This window comes from Equus caballus, chromosome 4 (genome assembly GCF_041296265.1).
Source record: "Equus caballus isolate H_3958 breed thoroughbred chromosome 4, TB-T2T, whole genome shotgun sequence".
NCBI classification, from domain to species: Eukaryota; Metazoa; Chordata; class Mammalia; order Perissodactyla; family Equidae; genus Equus; species Equus caballus.
The window spans coordinates 93,339,059-93,360,496 of NC_091687.1; the positions used below are offsets into that span (position 1 = coordinate 93,339,059).

Here is a 21,438-nt window from a genome sequence, read left to right on the forward strand (position 1 = left end):
CATCTATGTGTCAAAGAGAATTGCTTGGTGGGGGAAAACTCCCACACATTTGGTGGAGAGTACAGAGGAGGAAAAAACAGTTTTTTACAGTTAACTCCTTTGCATTTCTTCTTTTGTGAAATATCTCTTCATAGTCCTTGTCCATTTTTATGGGGGTTAATTTTTTTATCTGTTTGCATGAACATTTTATATGTCAGGTATATTAATCATTTCATATTTGTTGCAGATGTTTTCCATGCTCACTGACTTTTATATTGTTTTGGTTGTACAGAAATGAATATTTTAAATAGTTAAATCTGTAAAATTTTTTCTTTGTAGTTTCAATTTGCTTTTAAGTTCAGAGTGTTCTTTCTCATTCATAAATCAAATATTTACCTTTTTCTAGATCTTTTAAAAAATCGGTTCATTACATTTCACTCGTAGATCCAAATGAAATTTATTTTGGTATGTGGAGTGACATGAGGACCTGCAATAGTTTTGTTTTCAGTTAACTAATCAGTTGCTTCAGTATTAGTTAATGAAAAACCCTTTCTTCCACTTAATTATGATGCCACTTTTATCGCATATTAACTTCACATATAGGGCTTTTCTGAGACATTCTCCTCTCTCGAGCAGTTGGTCCAGTACCCCTGCCTTCTGTTCTATTTGGCCCAATCCCCATCCCCCGACCCCGAGTTATTTCTAGGAATTTACCTGGGAGCTGGCTCCTGCTTCACGGATTCTGGCCTGCCTTAGGCCTCCAAGCGATACATCTTAAAGTGAAGTAATAAATACAACAAATATCTTTGGAAGTTCCATCTTCAAATATGTGGACAGTATGCTCTCATGAGCACCTGAGATCTTGCAGAGCTTTACTTTGTACCCCTGGGCTCACACCCCCTCAGCTGTAGCTCTGTCAAATGCCAAAAGTAAAACAATTTGGTAACGAGGTTACTCGCGCCTTTATTCAAGGGAAAACAATCTAGGGACGGGTGAAGTACAAGTCCGCACAGGCAGCGGAGACTCTTCCAGAGGGATCCGGGGCAAGAGCACGTTTACAGAGCGTGGGGAGAGGTCACCTGGCACACCTGATGGGCTGGGAGTCCAGGCCTTCCATGTAGGCTGCAGGGCCGCTCTTCTAGGGTCACGTGAGCTGGCTCACGCTGAGTTGGAGGATTGTGATTGGCGTATGTTAGGTTTCCTGGCAGCAGCTTCGGGGGCAGGCTGACTTGGATTCGATTGGGTGGGCAGGGCCACTAGGACGGCCCCCATTTTGTGGGTCCTGATATACGAATTCACTTTATTGGCTCAAACCCAGCCTTCAGTAGACTTTGGGAAGTGAATCCCCAGGTCCCCAGCGTTTTTATTAGGACAGGTACCTTTTGTCCACATGGCAGCGGTAGGGAGGTGGGGGTGCTGACGGCACAGTCTCCGGACAGAGCAGAGAACGCGAGGAACGCCATCTCTGCCCTTGCGCCCAGCACGTCGGGAAGCAGAAGGCCGCAGTGGTTGAGCCCAGCAGTGGCCGGGGAAAGCTGTCCGAGGTTCCCAATACTGGCGTGAGGGGTGCACGGGGAGGCCCCCTAGTGTCTGCTACTCCATTTGTCTGTGCTTTGCTTTCTTTGAGTTATTTTGGCGTGGTTTGAAGCCATTTCAAAGCATTACAAACTCTCCAGGTGAGAACCACATCCTCTCTGGTGGCGATGGAGGTGAAGTTTGTGGAAAACTTAACCTCTCTTCCAGCCGACTCTCAAACACCTTTTGCAGAAGTTAAGGTCTAGGTCTCGTGACTGTCCCTTGTTGTTTACCTCCTCCTCGACTTTTCTTTTGACTGTTAGGTGCAAACTGCATTTCATAGGCCTTGGTCTTTCCAGCAGGCTGCTCGGCAGAATTGTCATAACGCCTGGCATTGCTGCACTCATCCCTGACTCAGCTCCTGTCTGCACTTTCAGCCCCCCATCTGGGGGCCTAGCTCCTGATGTCTGAGGGAGTAGGGCAAGAGTGAATGGAGTGCTTGGCTAGAAGGATATAATCCCGACCTCTGACCCTGGCCTACAAGGTCTCAGGGAGCTTGTTTCTGCTCACCTGTCCAGCCTCATCTCAACCCCTCTCCTCAGTCATTGGGCTGCAGCCTCCCTGACCTCAGGTCTGTTCCTCTCCCAAGCGGGTGTTTAAAACTACTGCATTCTCAGGACAGCCTGGTGGCGCAGTGGTTAAGTGCCCATGTTCAGCTTTGGTGGTCCGGGGTTCACCAGTTCGGATCCCGGGTGTGGACATGGCACCGCTTGGCAAGCCATGCTGTGGTAGCGTCCCACATATAAAGTAGAGGAAGATGGGCACGGATGTTAGCTCAGGGCCAGTCTTCCTCAGCAAAAAGAGCAGGATTCGTAGCAGTTAGCTCAGGGCTAATCTTCCTCAAAAACAAAACAAAACAAAACTACTGCACTCTCTTTCTGGAAGGCTCTTCTCTTGGCCCAGACCAGGGATGGCCGTTTCACATCCCTCAGCCTCAAAGCAGATGTCTCCTTTGCAGACATTTCCTAGACTCATCACTTCTTCCTGCCAGTTTCTCTCCTTTCCTTCATCCTATGTCCTTCCCAAACCTTTGCAAAAATTATAATTATCTTTTTCTGCTGAGCAAGATTCTCCCTGAGCTAACATCTGTTACCAATCTTCTTCTCCACCCAACCCCCCAACTTGAGGAAGGTTAGCCCTGAGCTAACATCTATGCCAAGCTTTCCTCTATTTTGTATGTGGGTTGCCGACACAGCATGGCTGATGAGTGGTGTAGGTCTGCGCCCAGGATCAGAACCGTTGAACCCAGGCCAATGAAGCAGAGGGTGCTGAACTTAACCACTGTGCCATGGAGCTGGCCTCTGTAATTATCTTTTTTAGAATATATGTTGGGTGTTTATCTCCTCAACTAGAGCGCAAGCTCGCGAAGGTGGCACCTGGTTTTCTGTGTGTGTTACTGATTCCCCAGGGCCTGTGACTCAGGGAATCCTACAGAATGTATCAGGATGGAGCCACAGGATGAAATCCTGATCATCAGTAGAGGGGGACTGTGAATCTCCATCGTGATCATAGGAGAGAGGGCTGCAGCAGGAGAACCAAGAGTGACAGCCAAGGGCAGTTGCTCATTTCTAGTACTGTTTTCTTCAAACTCTGCTTCGGCTCCTGTGAATCTTGGCCTCCCATAAACTTGACTGTGGAGCTCCACCAATAAAAACCAAATGACAGTGGGTTCCAAGGTGTAGGCATTTTCTTGTTTTTAAGGACTTTTTTCTCCTTGTAAATTTTTTTTTTGCAGCTAGCAAAGGCTAATAAGCAACAAAACAACTGAACAAATAGCAGGTTAAAATTAATGGAACCATTTAAACAGCCTATTTCAATAGCTAGTTGCATGTGGAGGGAGCAGGACTGATGCCTCTGACTATATTGCAGTCTCTTGATGTCATATTTCTGCTGGTAAAGCTGTTTTTATTTACATGGAAGAGTTAAGTGAATCCAATGGCACAGCATTCCTTAAATGCTGCTGGGAGGCCTGGCCCTGCATTGCGCCCCCGTGGCCCCCAGGCTGCTGCCACAACCTAAATACATGGGAAACACTGCTGTGGCTGGGTTTTCAAAAACAAGAACCTTTGGTTTCTGCCAAAGGAAACATGATGCATTTCCCTTTCTTCTTCCCTTTTTTTTTTGTCAGAGCCACACCCAAACCATGATCACACTAATCCTAAATGTGTTCAGCCAGAGAGAGATTTTAGTATGGGCTGGCAGCCTCGTCTGGCAAGCAGGCACTCAGCCTGGCTCTCTACCCTGTCAGAGTCTATTTTTCTGGCTTTATATGCTAGTATTTTCTTCCCAGGGCTTCACTTCTCTCTCCATTCATGCTACACTCCCAGCCCTCCCCCTCTGCCTCGCTCTTCCCTCATTTTCCCTTTCTCCCCCCAAATCAGCATCATCAGAGCAGGCGCAGCGTATGTACCAAGTGCCAGGCACCAGTGTGTTTGTAGGGATAAGATTAACTCACTTCAGTCTCACAACGTCCCCAGGAACAGGCCAGCAGATGCATACAGATGAGGATGTAGGCACGGGGAGGCTATGTGATATGCCCAAAGTCACACGACTGTGAGTGACAGAACAGTGACACAAACCCACATGGGCTGGCTCCATACTCTTACCACCACATCCTTACATAATGGCTGCATCTTGCAGTCCTCACCACCAGACCTCAACGAGGACAGCTTCCTGGAGTTCAGGTCCTCCAGTGAAGCCCTGTTAATAAACTCCAGCATTATTTGTCTCCCCTAGAATTTCACGCTGACAGGCCGGGTGGCCTGGGCTTAACTTCTCTGAGCTTCAGTTTCCTCTCGATGATGATGATAATTAAAATAGTATTTACTAGGTAATGTCCCATGTGCTGTACATAAATTACCTCATTTAATTTCTATAACATCTACAAAATAATTTCTATTGTTATACCCCTTTTACAAATGAGAAAACTAGGTACAGGGATGTTAAGTAACTAAGGTCACATAGCTAGTAAATGGTAGAGCTGGGATTTGAACCCAAACACACAGCTTCAAACATGCCCAGAACCATTATTCCACACTGTCTCTACCACATGGAGTGTGAATAATGATAACGTCCTGCAGGCCTTGCAGGGTCGTGCACAGTAGAGGCAGATTCCTACCGTGATTACGACAGTCCTGCCTGACAGACCTCACCAACACTGGCTGTGTGAACGTGGGGAAGTTGCTGATCCTCACTAAGCCTCAGTTTCCTTCTCTTGAAAATGGACACAATAATAGTGAATCTGCTCCCATAGGGTTGTCATGAGAACTTAATAAGATAGTACCTACTAATGCTTAGCACAGAGCCTGGCACAGAGCAAATGCACCAGAGATTTTGAGGTCAGTTTTTAATTACTAATAAGGCCTCAGTCAAATTAGCTTCCTTCTTAGACCCCTTCCAGTGATCAAAGAGAATTCTTGAAGTGAGTTCTTCCCTCTCTAGTCCCCTATAGCTTTCTTAAATCATTAGTGAAAAGAAAGGACAGGAGATGAATTTGTAGCTGATAACCACCTAATAACCTACCTATTTTTTCTTTCAAGCTTCTGTTCTGCAAAATTTGCAAAATGTGTAATGCCTGACAACAGAAAACTTCTACCAGGCAGCCCTCAAGGCCACGGTAGCGACCCCTCTAGTGATGCCGGGTCAGGGAGGGAGCTGCTGCCCTCTGACCTCAGCTGTCACCATCTAGTGTCCATTCTCTCAAGTGGTCTCAAAATGTTCAACTCTTCAAGCTGTAGCCTTACATGACCCATCTGAGCAAGAGAGGAACCTTGTGGAAAACTTATATTTAGGAAATGGGAAGAAAAAAGAACAGAGAAGGACCAAAAGATAGAGAACTAGGACAGAGAAGCATGTCAAAAAAATAAACAGAGGAGGAGCTATAGAGAAGCTCTGTGTGCCATTGCTGACGTTCATTCAGCCATTCATATGTCATCCAATAGGTATCTATTGACTGCTCACTATGGGCCAGGTAGTCCTGGTTGTTGGGGCTATAACAGTAAAAGACAGATTTTTGATAGATAGGTAGATGATAGATAGACAGCCAGCCAGCCATAGATATGCATAACAGACAAAAATCCTTGCCCTCATGGAGTTTACATTCGACTAGGGGTGGGGAGGAGAGACAGTAAATAAAATATTTAGAATGTTAGACAGTGATAAATGCTACGGAAGAAGAGCAGGGCAGGGGCACAGGGGTCCCGGGTGCTGGGTGCTGTTGAGGTGGACGGGGCTGTTACAGTTTTAAAATGCTAACCAGCGACTGCCTCACTGAGAAGGGGACATTTGAAGAGACCCAAGGGAGGCGAGAGAGGGAGACATGTAACTAATAGAAGAGGATTCCGGGCAGGGAGAATGGCAAGTACAAATGTCCTGAGCTTGCCTAAAGCTTTTAGAAAATACCAAAGAAACCAATGTAGAAGGAGCTGAGGGAGAGAGGGGGAGCGAGAATAAGAGAGGAGGTCCAAGAGGGGTCACGTGCAGTAACAGCGTGGGTTCCTAAAGAGACAGGAAGAATGTCAAGTTATTGTTAATGTTGCCATGAAAAGAGGGCACCCTTGATAGCAAGAGTCATCCTTGGTGGCAAGCTCCAGAACATATACACACCTCCAGGGAGAGCATATATTATTCCTGGTGAAGGAATTCACATGTGCCAGAGTCTAGTCACCACCCTCCTAGAGAAGCAAGTCTAACTAAACGGGACATTCTCTGGTGGCACTCCCACTCCTCTCCAGTGGGCAAGCTGTAAGGGTTTATTAACCACTGAATGAATGAAACAGAATTTCCACTGCTTGTGGATGAGCGGTCACCTGATAGGAAAGCCAGTGTAGGGGTGCTCTCTGAGGCTGGCCTCAGGGCATTACCTGTGACAGAGGCACCGCAGGTGAATTCGGGTAAATGGTTCAAGAAGAGAGTGAATAAACTCCAGCTCTGGATAAAGTCTGCTCACTGAATATCATTAGACATTCAGGCAGGAAGAATGAATTGAAAAAACAGAATGAGGTTTTTTGGAGTTTTTTGGTTGTTTTTGTATAAGACGAAGTAGAGGAGAAGGGAATTTGTGGGGATCTCAAATATTTGGATAAGATGAAAATGTAATATGTAAAACCCTGATTAGGAGCAGTGACAAATTAGAGCTTATAAAATAAGTGTATGATCAAGATTTGTATACAACAGTTATACAATGACTAAGCTACAGATATTTCTGTTGTTGTTAGTGCCGTCGAGTCAATTCCAACCCCTAGTGACCCTGTGGACAGCAGAGCGAACCCTGCCTGGTCTCTTTGTGCCATCCTCTCACTGCTGGCACTGAGTATCGACAGTGCTCCACTGCTATTCATGGGGTTTTCATGGCCAATTTTGCAGAAGTGGGTGGCCAGGTCCTTCCTCCCAGTCTCTCTTAGTCTGGAAGCTCTGCTGAAACCTGTCCACTATGGGTGACCCTGCTGGTATTTGAAAGACCAGTGGCATAGCTTTTAGCATCACAGCAACACGCAGCTGCCACAGTATGTCAACTGACAGACGGGTGGTGTGGTTCCTTGACCAGGAAACGAGCACAGGCTGTGGTGGTGAGAGTGCCGAATCTTACCCACTAGACCAGCAGATCGATATTTTAGCATATAAGAAAAAGGCACAAAGTCCGCTTGGGAGATGGAGATTGGAGCTACAAACCTCTATGAAGAGGAACAAAGGTATATGGGCAGTTGGTAAAGTTCATTTTGATTCTGCAACTCAAGAGAGCAAGCGGTACTTCAGCCATCTTAAGTAAATAAGTGTCAAGAGCAAGAAATGGCCTCCCTGCTCACTCAACCCTTCTCAAGTGTTCCTTATATTCAAGGAGTACCTCTGATATAGGCAAGGAGTAGTTCCTACTCAGAGCCAGGCCAGAACGCAAACCTGCGCTGGGAAAAAGCTCTCTGATCATGGGTTCTCTGCCTGCTGGGTATCCTGCACGCTGGGCCTGGACAGCCTGAGGCCCTGTCACCCAGCATGGTGTACAGTCAGGGGGACTTTTCATTGCAACAATCTGCCAGAATTCCAGGCTTCCCTCAGACACAACCTCATGAAAATTTCACTGTTTGAATATGAAACCGACAAGAGCATAATTTAGTAGAACAGGATAGGATGTTTGCGTCTCTTCAGCCACCATCCCATCAGCGTGAAAATTTCAGAAGTGCTTAAACTAAAAACAAAAACAAATCAAACAGACAAAAACCCTGCTTCAAATGAATAGTCTGAGAATATTTTCCTTCTGTTTCCCTCCCTGGGAACTTGCTCCCCTGGGGCTCTCAAATGACGAACATCAAGTCAACACACAGACTTAGAGTCTAAATCTGTGTCTTGGTCCAGGGGCCCTAGTGCAGCAAAAGGGTTAAGCTTTATTATGACAATTAGGATGGCAAAAGGCTAGCAGCCTTTATTTCTAAAGAGCTCATATAGACTGACAAACACTAAAACTCAAAATGATAAAAAGAAAAAAAGGAACTGATAGCACTTCACAAGAGAAGAAACATAGATGGTCAACAAACACTTGAAAAATGCTTCACTTTACTCATTAAAGAAAAATAATAACAATGATATGTCATTTGTCATTATCAGAGGTTAAAAGACTTGAGAAGATTCCGTTGGGGAGGAATATTCTCTTAAACTGCTTGTGGAAGGATAAATTGATTCACAAACACATTCGCCATAGCATTATTTATAATATTACACAATGATGTCATAAAACATAATATATAAACTATGATATAGCTATATGGAACCATTAAAAGTATCGTTAGGAAACATTTCTAGTGACATAGGGAAATATTCACACAATAATGATGTTTACAAAGTGGGATATAAACACATATTTACGTGATCCCAACTATGTAAAACAATATTATAAAGGAAATGTTGAGTGGTTATTCCTATGACATGAAGTTATAGGTGATTTTCAGTCTTTTCTCCATACTTTCACATATTTTTCTATAATCAGCATGTATTACTTTATTATAAACAGGAAAAAGTTCACCTAAAAATGGCAGCAGTGACTCAGCAGTCTTCTTTTTTGCTCTCTGAAGGAAACCCAGGCTTATCATTAAAAGGAATTAAAAAGCTCATTGTGGTGAGGATGTGATTACTAGAATTGTTAAAAGCCGAAAAAAAAAAAAACAACAACAAAAAACAGGGCAGGCTCTTTTGACAGCAGAGGAGAAGAGTGCTATGGGGTTTTCTAACCAAATATCCATATACTTTCACTGCAAAACATTTAGAAAAAGAAACTAGGGTTAGCCTCCGACCTCTCCACCCATGAGTTCCTGAAGTCTGTCCATATTTCCAATAGGAAGTGTGTGGAAGCCATCCCAACACTTGAATATTCGTGAGACATAAAACATGGCCCCTCACCTCAAGAAGCTTTGCTTTCTTGTTAAGATACACATGTAAGATATGTACATGAAATAAGTGAAGGATACTACACGCTATTTTCATTCATTCAAAAAAATATGAGTTCCTACGGTGTATCAGGCACCATTCTGGGGATAAAACGGATAGCAAAATAGATGAAGACTGTTTCTCGGGGAGATTACAGCTGGTGGCAGCAGAGAGTTCTAGCTTTTGGCTAAATCAGTAGTCCAGGAAAGCTGGTGAAAAGTTAGGATCTAAAGAGGCAGAAATCAGGGTAGGACTTTAGGAGTTGGGGAGTGGCTGAGAGGTGGGCAGACAGAAGGGGGACAGCTGAGCAGATACTGGACTAAGCAGAGCAATAGTAGAAGACCAAAGAGGGCAGGGCCTCACTAGAGAATTGCAAGTTCCAGTTCTAAGTTGTGCGATGGTGGTGAGCCTAAAGCAGAAGGCACAGGAGTTAGGACTGAACTCTCTGCACAGACAGAGGTGAGAAGAGAGGACACCAGGGACCGGCACCTCCTCCACATGCCTACTCCTGTGCTTCTGGGCTCCAGTTTTATTTTGTTTCACTATCTGTTGACAACTTCCAAAAGGTCAACTGAGAGAAAAGGAGGAAGTTGAAAACAAAGGCTCTGGGCGCCTGGGGGAGCTGCCTTGTGAGGTGGTGATGCAGTCTCCTCCGTGACTCTTTTCTAATTGAGCTCTGTTTTCAAGTCAAAAATGCTGAATAATGATGATTTTTTTGAACCCAAGTGTAACAGGCTTGAAATAGGAGCAATAAAAGGGAACATTTATATAGTCACCCCCAACTCCCAACCTATTGGATCCTGGACGATGGAGGCAAGTCAAACCTTATTTCCTACTGCACAATGGTAGAAATCAGGGTTCCAGTCCTGGAAGTCCATTCTACCCCTTGAAATACCTAAAGCCGTTAAAACTGTATAGATTTTTACAAACACTTGGTAAATATGCAAAACCATAGAAAATAGGTTCCTGTTGGAAATTTTTCCCATATTGCAGGCTGGACTGGTTAAAACTTCTCATTATACCAGTCTAATAACCTATAGGCTAAAGATAGCTTTTTTTATACCTGATGAATCTTTCTGTAGCAGCATCATTGCTCCAAGAATCTCCCAACTACAGTCAAATGGGGGGCCTTCACAGCCTCTTGGGTTTTAACTAATTCAGAGCTTCAAAGATTGACCGATAAGTGCTTCAGAGGGGTAGCTCCCAGGGCCCCCACTAACATGGGCCCCACTCTGACATTTCAGAGCTTTCCCACCAAGCTCCCCTGAAAGAGAAGCCAGGGGCAGGGGACCGTGGTTAGGTGGTGGCAGCATGGATTCAGGCCCTCGCTGCATGCCTGGGTTTATGTTTCTGCTCTAACAGGCAGCTGCCTCACCCCAGGCAACATCCCCAGGTCTCTGCCAAGAGTCAGTGGTAAATCTTTATGCTCATTATTCGCGCTCAACTTGGGGCCTTTGGGAGGTCAAGGGCAGAGCCCTCATGAATAGGATTAGTACCATTATAAAAGAGGCCCTGGAGAGCTCCCTGTCCCTTCTGCCATGTGAGGACACAGCAAAAAGACAGCCATCTGGGAACCAGGAAGTGGGCTCTCACCAGACACCAAATCAGTCAGTGCCTTGATCTTGGACTTGCCAGTCTCCAGAACTGTGAGAAATACATTTCTGCTGTTTCAAGCCATCCGGTCTATGGTAATTTGTTACAGCAGCCCGAATGGACTAAGACATCGCCCTCTCCCTCACCTGTCCCACATCCTGTTTCCTCATACTAGGTTCTTTTTTTCCATTTGCTCCCTTTCTGTTCTTGTGGAACAAATGTGGGGTGTGGTCAGACAGATCCTCCTGGCGCTCCTGGCTGGCGCACTGAGAGGATGCCACGCTGTATTTTGGCCGCGGCACCTTGTGTCTCCTAAGGCTTGCAGCACTGAGTTCCTAGGCACTTCAGGATGTCTTATTTAACAATGGAAAATTTACAAATACAAAGGTATAGTATGCAGACTACTGTTTTAGAGGCCAGTTGGGAGAAGTCCTTCTGATTAAAAATGTAGTGAAAAGATGTTTCAAAAATTATAAGGATATACAATGTGTACTATATACTACTAGAGGGAGTACAATTAGCAAGTTTTCTTTAGATCAGTTTGGCAATATGCAGTAAAATGATTAAAAAACATTTCTACCCTTGGCCCCAACAATTGCACTTTTAGATAGTTAGCCTAAGGAAAAATCGGATTCCAAACAAGAATCATACAAGTGTCTTCCTCGATTATCACTCATACTATGAAAAATGGAAGCAATCCGTCCAATAGTGTAATGAATAATCTATGACATGAACTATTATGCAACCATTAACCATGTTTTTGAAGAATATTTAACAGCTTTAAAAGACGTTTACAATATTCAGTGAGAAAATCATTATGTTCAATGGTATGATTTTAAAAAATACGTCAGCACATAGGAAAAAATATTGGTGAAAATTAACAGTGGTTCTATGTATGCAGCAGGATAAAAGGTTATTTTTATACATTTTTTCTTTTTAAAAATATTTTCCAAGATTTCTATAATTAACATATATTACTGTTGTCAGGAAAAAATTGTAGACATTTAGAAAGTAATGAGCACTACTATGTGACTTCATTAGCAGGCAGCGTCTTGTCTTAACCCAGTAACGAGTTCCCAGAGTAGGGCAGGTAAACTCAGGGGGTCTAGGAGTGGTCCTCAACCCTGGCTCACATTAGAGTGAGTGGCAGAGTTTCTAGAACACACGTCAGAAGTTCTGATCTGACTGGTTTGTGGCCCAGCGATGGTCATTCTTACAGCTCCCCAGGTGGTGCAAGTGACGGACCCTGGGTCCCCGGCCTTCAGCACCTTCCTCCTCTTTCAGGTCCCAGTAGCAGCGAGCCTTCTCCCTCACCCCAGGCAAAGCCACCCCTCAGTAAGGATCTGAGAAAGTCTCTCACAAATGGTTCCAGTGGCTTGTGGTGTTTAAGCTGCCGCAGCGCCTTTGGCCAGAGCATTCAGTCAGCCCGTTCAGGCATTCAGAGCTGCCTGGGAGAGCCTTTCCTCCCCACCTCAGCCCAGAAGGCGGCTGATGACTCATCAAGTGGGTCATGCCTGTAGGTTACCTCAGATTTCTTGTCCTTTGTGGTGGGGGTCGGGGGGTTGCCACAGTTTCTTATGGAATTCCAGAAGGGAGAACATGAGCTTGTGAAGAAACTGGGAGGGAGAGAAGGAGAGTTGGACACTCACTGGTGTGACTTCCCTTCAGGTACCTGGGAGGGCGGCCCTGCAAAGGGCAGGAGAAAATGACCCTCCCAAGGCTGAGGCGGGGTGACCAGCTGCTGTTCCTGGGCATCATGATCCTCATGGTCACGGTCATCTTCCTGCTGTTCTACGCGCTCCTCTGGAAGGCTGGCAACCTCACTGACTTGCCCAACCTGAGAATCGGCTTCTACAACTTCTGCCTGTGGAACGAGGGCACTGGCTCCCTACAGTGCTACCAGTTCCCTGAGCTGGAGGCCCTGGGGGTGCCTCGGGTTGGCCTCGCCCTGGCTAGGCTTGGCGTGTATGGGGCCCTGGTTCTCACCCTCTTTGTCCCCCTGCCTCTCCTCCTTGGCTGGTGCAACAGTAACAGGGGAGAGTGGCAGCTGGCAGTGGGCTTCCTGGCGATGTCCTCCATGCTGCTGGCCGGCGGCCTGGGCCTCTTCCTCACCTGCACATGGCAGTGGGTCAGACTCTCCTTCCAAGGACCTGGGTTTCTAGCTCTGGGCATTGCCCAGGCTTTACTCATCCTCTTGCTTATGGCCACAGTTGTGTTCCCTCAGAGGGCAGAAAAGGACAAGAGCAAACTTGAGAGCTGCTAGTCCTGTCTAAAGGCTTACATGATTGCAAGGGTTCAGTGTGAACTATGCTAGAGAACATGCCAGAGAATTCATGGGCTGGTATGGCTTCTCAGCCATCCTGTTTCATAGCTAATGCTGATCTCAAGCTCTAGCAGATGGGACCCACCAGAGAGGAGGTGGGGTACCTAGTGTCAAAGAGGCTGAGAGGCACAAAGGGCGGCTGGGGCACCTGCGGCTTCTTAGTGTAGAGTTGTCCGTCCTCTGGGACTTGCAAGGTTCCCAGGGACACTCTAAAAACCACGTAGCTCACTGTCACGAGAGTTCATGCTTTAATTAACTGATCTGAGCAAGCCACTCTTAGTTTATCCTCAGGATGGGGGGGAGATAAGGATTCCTGTCCTGGGGCCAGATTTCCAGGATGATCTGCCAAATGCCCAACTGAAGCCCTCTGAAGGTTTATGGCGACAAATTGGGAACACTGTAAGAGAGAGCACCTCTGTGTCCTTGGGGCCCTGGTTAGCAAGCTCCTGTCTCCCGTGGTGGGTGGGATGTGATGACCCCTCTCCCATGCTGCCATGCTGCCACTCCCAGAGGCCCAGGAATGATCTCCGAGGGATTCACTGAAGACAGAACATAGGGGCACAAAGAGAAGCTTTGGTGGCTTGAAGGTTCCCCTGAAAAGGCTCCTGGACCCAAAGCCAGGCAGAGGGTAGTCAGTTGGTCAACCACTCCTAAAAAGAGACTGGGAGTTCAGAGCAGAAGATACCAAATCCTTGGGCAGGGATGAAGGTGACCAGACGAATGGTTCCACATACATACCCCTGCTGCATCCTCCACCTCTCACCCCAGAATTAGAAAGGATATCAGTCCACCACTGACACACTGGGGAATGTCACGTATTTTTCAGCACCTGTCTACTGGAAAACCTGTACAGCAAATGATCGCCTCATTCTATGCCTGTCAAAAGCCACACTGAATACAGAGGCAGAAATATGGACTCTGGTGTGATCTCTTGTCCTTAGCATCTCCTTTGGGGTCCTGTCCCACTCTCCCTTTACAGCTGCCTAGGGACGAAGGCCAAGGCCGCCAAGTGGAAGAAAGGTGGCAGCTCAGGGAGGAGGCCTGTCTGATTGGTGAGGAGGCTGCCAATCTAGACGCTGAACTGCAAGCTCCCAGACGGCAGAGCACTGAGGGCAGCAGGTCTGCCTTCAAGGTGGGATGAGTGAGGGCTCACGGGCTGACTGGTTGCCTCATGAGGGAAGCTATTTTTAAAATGGGCTTCCTCCTTAGGGAGAGATCATGCTGACTAAGTTATAGGAATTCCAGTGTACCTAGCAGCCATGCTTTTTTTTCTTTAAACTTATTAAGTTGACTCTGGTTCCAATAAGTCTGACCACCATGACCTCATTTTCCCTGGAACCTGGCAACTGAATAAAACAGACAATTGGGATTTGAGACCCCTGAGGGGGAGAGCGCACAGTGCAGAGAGGAATTCAATGGGAGCTCATTTTGATGCCTCAGTTCCCAAGGTCCAGAGTGTCCTGGGGCTTCTGCTCCAAGGTGAATCTGTCCAGCCCAGGGATGGTGGAGGTGGGAGGAGAAGGCCATGGCATCCCAGGGGCAGTCCCCAGGCAGGGAGGGAAGCCCAGCTTCGTGCAGCTGCTCTGGACAGAAAGTCCTGGGAAGTTTGTCCCTTAGCTAAAAAATATCTCCCTGACGTACTTTAATACATCCTCATCTTCCTCAGGGACTTTGCTGCTGCCAGAGTCAGAACCCGCAGGCCCCTGAGAAGGGCTGTGGCCTGGGGGAAGGGCGTCGTTCCCATTGTCCTCGTCCTCAGTGCTCCCAGGAGAACTGGGTGACGCTGAGCAGGCTGGGGAGAGCTCTGGCTTATCAGCGCCTGCCAGAGCTGGCTGCTCTGAGGGCTTTTCCTGTTTTCGGTCCTGCGGAGTAGAAGAAATGGCAGGCACAACATACGGATTTTATTTCCCTAACGTGTTGGTCAGTGGCGCAGAACATATCCAGAAGCAACTGTAAAGCCAGCAGGGCACCAGGTCAGGCACCGCTCCTGAATCAGTGCCCACCCCACCCTCCCTTCACCCCACTCCTCCCCTCCCACCACCCCACCTCCCCACCACCATCCCAGCTCTTGAAGGAATCAAGACCAGCTCAGGAGAGAGGCGGGCAGGGGCCTGAGGGATAGCCAAGTATGAAAGCAAAACAAACAAAAAACTTATCTGGAAGGGCAGGCTGACAGAATGGAAGGAGCACAGGATACAAAACTTCAGTGTGCCCTAAGCTCTGTCACTTACTGGCTGTTAACAAGGGAAAGTCTCTGAGCCTGAATCTCCTCATCTACCAAATGGGGATAATGTCCGAAATAACTACATCCCCAGGTTACTGCAAGGATTAAATGAGACAGTACAATACACAAAAGCACCTGGTCCACGAGAAAGTACTATGCAACTCGAAGGTGGGACAATGATTATGTGCTTCAGGAAACCAGGAGACTTGAGCAGTGGCAAAGTGCAGTGGTCAGACGTCATCTCTCCCGACTGAGACCCTTTCAAAGCAAAGGTTTCCTGTCCCCTCCACATACACACTAGCACGGAGTCACCGCAAACGCAGAGGCTGCTCTCCCTCTCACAGCCACATCTACCCCAGGTATCCAGGCCCAGCGGGGCACAGCTCTCAGGGGGACAGGCCAAGGGGAGTGTGACCTGAGAGAAGTGCTAGACATGGCGCAGGCGGAAGCAGGCCAACGGGTGAGAGGGCTCCCAAGGCCACCTGAGACTGACATTAACCAAGGCCTACTCCACTTTCTGCCTGTAAAGAGTTTTTGGTCATCAGAGGAAGAAAAGACACAGCTGACTTTACCTCGATGAGGATGCCCAGAGCGACGTCCACCATTTCAGCTTCGTTCATGCAGTACACAGTCTTCACCGCAGGAAGTCTGAAACAAGGGCATGAAGCTACAGTTGGGGCCAGATGGGTCTTAGGTCTCACAAGGAGGAAGAAAAGGAGAGCAAGAAGAGGGTCGCATCCCCTGGGCCTTTCCACTAGGGAGGAGACCAACAGCTTCCTCAGGGCATGGGCATGACTTCCTCATCTTTGTAACCAGTGACTGGCACGGGGTTCATGGAGGCAGTGGTAGGGGTCTTCCCACCCTCTGCCAGCTCCCCCAGGGATCTGGAAATAGGGCATGATGGCCAGCTCCTGAGAGTCAAACTGACCCACACACAATGGATGTGAGCAGATCAGACCATCAGGCCAAGACTTGACTGACACCTACCTGAATGTGTGAACACAGTAAAGAAGGGCTGCAGCAATCAGAAAGGGAGGCACGTCCATTAAGGAAACTTAGAAAACGAAGAGCCAGAGGGCAGCACTGAGTGCCTGGTGCCCTGGCTAGGAGAGTGCAGGGACATCCCCTCCTTGGCAGCCTGAAGACCCCCAAAATTACCATCATTCAACTAACCCGCCCCAGAGCTTCTGATTTCATGCTGGCCCAGCAACTTGCTGCTCATCTGCCTGTCCCTGGAGACCTGCCACAGGAAGACAGGGCCACCTGGCCCACTTATCTTGGCCAGTTGATGGTCACAATTTTTGTTGCAAATGGAGACTGACATTTGGATCACTGGTGTCCAAGAGCTTGGTTAATGTGTGTAACCCCAGGAGGGGGAGCCACTGCCTGGGAGCTGACACACCAGGGCCTGACGGTGGAAGTTCACCAACGGGCAGAAGCAGGCGCCTGTGTGTGAGGGGACTGCTCACTCTGCCCCTCACGGCCTATGCTCCTCATAAGAGCTGAAGAGACGTCTCGGGACTGAAACACCCGCCCACCTTGCTGCTCTGCCAACATGGAAGACCTGGGCCCCGCAACTGTGACGCCCCCAACCCCGCCTTCCTCCTGATTCCCCCGGAGGATCCTGACCAGAAGTTGTCCCACCTGGTTGAGGCAGCCGCCGGCACTGCTGCCATTCTCCTCCTCTTGGGGGTCTTCACTGGCACCATTCTTTTCTCAGCCACCTGGGCTGTCATCCATGTGGGAAGGACCCTCTTTTTATTCCCAGATTTTAAAGCTTCCATCTTTCCAGTCTCTCCTGAAGAGGAGTCAGAGCCCAAGCTTCCTGACTTGCTTTTCTTATTCAGGACAGCAAATCCCAATCTCGTCAGGGATTATAGGTCTCTTTGTCCTGAGTGGTAGTCAAGCTTTAATTCCTACAGAGAAGAACAAAGTCTAGTGAATTCTGATAAGCCAGAATACTTCCAGTCATCAGCTGAAATTGCTGGTCGGTGCAGGCCAGAGGAGAGCCTGGCAGTGAGCAGGAGCAAGGAGACTCAGACGGGCCATTGACAGGGCATCAAGTGGGAGGTGTGGCGGTGGGCAGGCCGAGGGCTCAGGAGAAGCAACCCTCCAACCTGCCACAGGGCCAGGGGCCCCACACAGGCCACCAGGCCCAACCAGAAATGCCTCCAGTAGCCTCTGCACTGAGCCATTTGAAGCAGGAGCAGAGAGGGATGAGCACCCTCTCAGGCGAAAGGAAGTCGGCCCCCTCTTTCCCTCTCCACCCAGATCTCACTGTCCCCAGGGTGCCCAAGTTGTCCTACCCTTAAAATCTCTCAATGACCCCTGGCTCCCCCAGCTCCAGAGTTCTCCTTTCCTCTATCTTGGTGTGGTTACAAGAAACCCTGAGGCCATTTTGATTCACAATAAGGTTTCATTGGCCAACACCCCTTCCCTTAATCCAAAGATACTTCTGACTGGTCAGATTTTAGTCAGCAGTAGGGGTCAGAGACCACAACTCTGCCTGGCTCCCGGATGTGGCAACCAGAAGGGCTGGGGCAGCCCCTCATCTAACTTGGCCTCTCTTCTCCCCACCCTGAATAGATTGCACCTCAGCGCTTCCACCTAAAGCTCAGTCCCCACTCTGTGACTCAAAGGGTGCATTTCTCTACCTGCCACTTAGCAGTTAACCGTGAAAGTGGTTTAGGGCTCCTGCCTAGGGAGGATCTCACTGGAGCAGAGATAATTTGCCTAGAAAAATATCAGCCAAGAATAAGATTTTCCTCTCTGACACATAACTCCATCATTATTGCTCACCTAGAATGGTTAAAACTTAAGAAAAAAATTAGCAGGACATCATCCTAACCTGTCTGGCCACAGGGGAGAGACCTTTGTCAATGTAGCTCATTTGTGTCAACTCAGGCAGTGGTAAAAGTCATTCCCACCTCTAAGGATCACTCCAACCGCCTCGCACGGCCACAGCGCTGCAGTTGATGATAGACATTTGATCTTAAGGCAGGCATTATTAAGCCCATTTTACAAACGAGAAACTGAGATTTAGCAATTTGCACAAGATCACGAAAAAGTCTGAAATAGCCAGCCAGGACGCGCAACCAGGTCCTACAGACCCCAAATCCTGAGCCTGCGGGCCGCCGCTCTGCCCCGGGCGGGGGCGCACAGCCGGGCTGGCCAGAGCCCCGAGAGCCCGGCACAGCCGGCGCTGCGGGGGCCCCCAGGGCCCGCGCCCCGACTCAGGGCCGCCCAGGCGGCGACGGCACCAGGGCCAACCTGCGGGGGAGAGGCCGGGAGCACGGGGACATCCCCGCGGGGCCTCGCTGACTCCCGGCCCGCAGATTGAGGCCGGCCGCCCGCCCGGGGCCTAGCGCTCCCGGCATCACCCAGCGGCCCGGCCGAGCCCAGTCCAGCACACCGCGCTCCTCTGGCCCGCGCCCCGTTCCTGGCTTCCGGGGCGCAGACACGGGGCGGTGCTGGCGCCCTGCGCCCTGCCTGGACGTTGGAGCCCGGCGGCACCCACCCCTACCCGCACGCACCTCCTGCCCGGCGCTGCCCTGGCCCGCGCCGTCTCGCACTTCCGCCTCCCGGCCGCCTGCTCCCGCGGCGGCCCCCTTACGCCCCCTGCAGGCAGCTCCGATGTCCGCGCTCGCGGACCGGGACTCGCCAGCGGATGCCAGGGAGGTCGGCGGCGGGGTAACCCCACTGTCCGGGTTCCTGACAGCCTCTCCTTGACCGAACTCTAGTCTCCTCTGAACTCTCAACTCAGCCCTGACTTTTGAGCTCCCTGCTCCTCTCTCCACTGTCCAATTTTAGCAAGAATCCTGCTAAGTCATTTTAGCCAGGAGCCCCCACCCTCCAATTCTGATCACCCTCGAATCTGACCGGGTTCCTCATCCCCCACCATCCCAGGTGATGTCTGATTACCCAGATTACCTTCAGCAAGAATCCTGTGAAGTCGGTTTAGCCGAAATTCTCCCTTAGCCCTGATGTTTCTTCTTAGTAGTAATCTTCCATCCACTGACCCCCATCCTGCTCCGCGGCTATAAATTCCCACTTTTTCTTGTTGTGTTGGAAGTTAAGCCTGATCTCTCTCCTCCCCTGTAAAATCCCATTGTAGCGCCCCCCTTGAAATAAAGTCTGCCTTAACGTCTTTAACAAGCGGCATGAATAATTTTTTTTAACAGAATATTTTTTAACAGTCCCCAGAAGTGGCTTCATTTGAGGTTTGCTGGTCGGACTTTGTTAAAGTGTCGATTCTCAGGCCCCCAGAATCAGAAATTGGGGTGCGGGTCTGCATTTTTGAAAGCTCAGGATTCTCACAGGAACCAAGTTCAACGCTCCCTGCTATGGCCATCATCCCAGGGGGAGGGGGCAAAGGTGAGCCCCTCGGGTGCAGGAAGAGAAATTAAAGCCTCTGCTTATGTTTGTTATCTTAAAATAAAGGAAGTAGGTGTTTTCTAATATTTAATATTCAGATTGGCAGCCAACGCGTCCCCTCTGTGAACAGGATGGCTCCACAGAGCTGCCGCGGTGTCCCCACCGGTGTGCTTTCAGCCCAATGCTGAGCACTGTGGTTCACATGTGGGGTCAGCATCTAGTTTTAATTAAAATCACACTCACAGCTTAAAGCAGCATAAAAGAGGCCGGCAAAGAAACCCCCAGGTCCAAGACACGACTCAAAAGGCAAGCACAAGCAGTCATAGGTGAAGCTTCTCCTACCGCACTGAGGCAAAAGGATGATCAGAACTGACAGTCTGCCCCCCCAAAACATGAAATTATCCTGACAGCCATTTGGAGTGTGACTTACAACAAGTCAGCTAATAGAATAATTTCTCTCCATATATTAGAGGCACAGGACAGGGGAGCTCGATCCAAGGTCTGGAGACTCGTGCCTGCAGGTCCTTCCGACTGCGTGGTGCCTTTGGTTTCTCCGAAGCACTTCCACCTCTTGTCTTGAAAACCGATCCTCAATCCTAGGGAAGTAGTTTGGGCCAGGGAAACAAATCGATCAAGGTGTAAGGAGATAAATCAATGGTTTCAAATCACAGAACCAAGCTGCCGTGCACTGGGGCCATTTGGTTGCAGGTTGAACCGAGGCTCTGCCTCTAGCCTCTTCAGGAGGGTGACCCAGGGGGCAGGCCCTGCTTCTCCTCCGGTTCCATGAAGGTGTTAGAACCACTGACCTCGAGGGTCCTCTGCTCTCACAAGCTGTGAGCCAGGACAAACCCCAGTCTAACTGGTGGAGAAGCATCATTTTGTTTTGTGAATAAAGGAACAGAAAATACTTGCTATTAGCAGAACCAATCCCTCCTGATTTGTCTCCTTAAAACCTCTTCCCACAGCCAGCTGAAAAATGAGGTCTGAGGAGCAGGAACCCTGAGTGTCTGCATAAAAAGCTTTCTGTTTGAAGGGAGAGAAGCCCAAGCAGGAGTAGGAAACCCAAGCTGTGGGATTTGGATGGGGTGGAGTTACCCCATGAAGCATTTTGAATGCCGCGCTCAGGGGGCCTGAGCAGAAGTGGGCAAGTGCAGACAGGTCCCAGGACAGTGGAGGGAAAGCACCCCGAGGCCCTCGTGCTGCCCAGGCCAGAGCTAGGGTCCACACCTGTGCCAGGTGTGCAGGCTCTGAGGCCTGAGGCTGGGCTGGCTTGATGGCATTCTTCTATACTGCTCTTGCCCAAGATAATGGAGGCTCTTACTGGCTTTCTTGGATAGAGGCTGAGCAGCTATTGGAAGGAGAGGTAAATTTAAGTTTCACATGCTTTATTGGAGGATGAGAGCTCATCCTGGAGCGGGTAGGGGGTGGGACAGGGAGGAACACCAGGATGAATGCATCCTAACAAGCACTCAAGGGTGGAGTGAAAGCGGGGGAAAGACAGGCCAGGAGCGGGCAGGTCTGGCCACAGCACTGTAATACTGTGTTTGCTGATTTCCAAAGGTCAGAGGTTAATGGGGTTTAGTGTGGGTTATGTTTTTAGACAGCGTTGTGGTTTCGTGTTTTTAGGCAATGTTGTAGAACCCCACATACTCCCTCCTGGCGGAACCTCAATCACATCCAGCTGCGAGCCAAGCTCAAAACAAGAGGCAGGTGGGTGTTGAGCCCATGGCATAAAGACATGAGAGAAGACATGGCTTTCCACGTGTTGTTTGTTGCTCTGCAATCCTTAAAGACATTCAGCAAGTTGTGGAGACCATACTGAGAAGATGGGTGATAAGACAGCAACTGAGAAAAAACTTTGAAGAAAAGGTCAACAATGAATTTTCTTACTCAAATGAAACACATGACCACTTTTTAAATGTCCTACAGAATAACTGGGGGATGTAAATAAGATTGC

At 48.8% G+C, this 21,438-nt stretch overlaps 2 protein-coding genes across 8 annotated transcripts; one reads left to right on the forward strand and one right to left on the reverse strand.

The window, feature by feature from the left end:
- Positions 1 to 926: 926 nt before the first annotated feature.
- Positions 927 to 21,270, reverse strand: CYREN (cell cycle regulator of NHEJ). 7 transcript variants are annotated; one of them, XM_070265865.1, is made up of 6 exons: positions 21,132 to 21,262; positions 20,709 to 20,829; positions 19,912 to 20,077; positions 16,752 to 17,023; positions 15,680 to 15,755; positions 8,081 to 14,745 (listed from the first exon to the last, which is right to left on the reverse strand). In XM_070265865.1, the coding sequence occupies exons 4-6, from the start codon at positions 16,889 to 16,891 to the stop codon at positions 14,497 to 14,499; spliced, it is 465 nt and encodes a 154-aa protein (XP_070121966.1). In that variant the 5' UTR covers positions 16,892 to 17,023; positions 19,912 to 20,077; positions 20,709 to 20,829; positions 21,132 to 21,262; the 3' UTR covers positions 8,081 to 14,496. The 7 variants fall into 7 exon arrangements, with proteins under 7 accessions (XP_014594742.1, XP_023495501.1, XP_070121966.1 ...); XM_070265866.1 differs by lacking the exon at positions 20,709 to 20,829 and having other exon boundaries at positions 21,132 to 21,270; XM_070265864.1 differs by lacking the exons at positions 20,709 to 20,829; positions 21,132 to 21,262 and adding an exon at positions 17,956 to 18,073 and having other exon boundaries at positions 19,912 to 20,707.
- TMEM140 (transmembrane protein 140) lies at positions 12,266 to 13,799 on the forward strand. Its single transcript, XM_001500540.6, has one exon. The coding sequence runs from the start codon at positions 12,266 to 12,268 to the stop codon at positions 12,821 to 12,823; it is 558 nt and encodes a 185-aa protein (XP_001500590.1). The 3' UTR covers positions 12,824 to 13,799.
- Positions 21,271 to 21,438: the final 168 nt, after the last annotated feature.

Bases quoted from the DNA above. Each gene is read 5' to 3' on its own strand.
- CYREN (XM_014739256.3), bottom strand. From the start codon at position 16,891: ATGGAAGCTTTAAAATCTGGGAATAAAAAGAGGGTCCTTCCCACATGG. The intron at 15,756-16,751 runs GTGGGACAACTT...CCCTTGTTTCAG, and splicing joins CCGGCGGCTGCCTCAACCAG to ACTTCCTGCGGTGAAGACTG. The intron at 1,962-15,679 runs GTAAAGTCAGCT...CTACTCCCTCAG, and splicing joins CTCTGGGCATCCTCATCGAG to ACATCAGGAGCTAGGCCCCC.
- TMEM140 (XM_001500540.6), top strand. From the start codon at position 12,266: ATGACCCTCCCAAGGCTGAGGCGGGGTGACCAGCTGCTGTTCCTGGGC.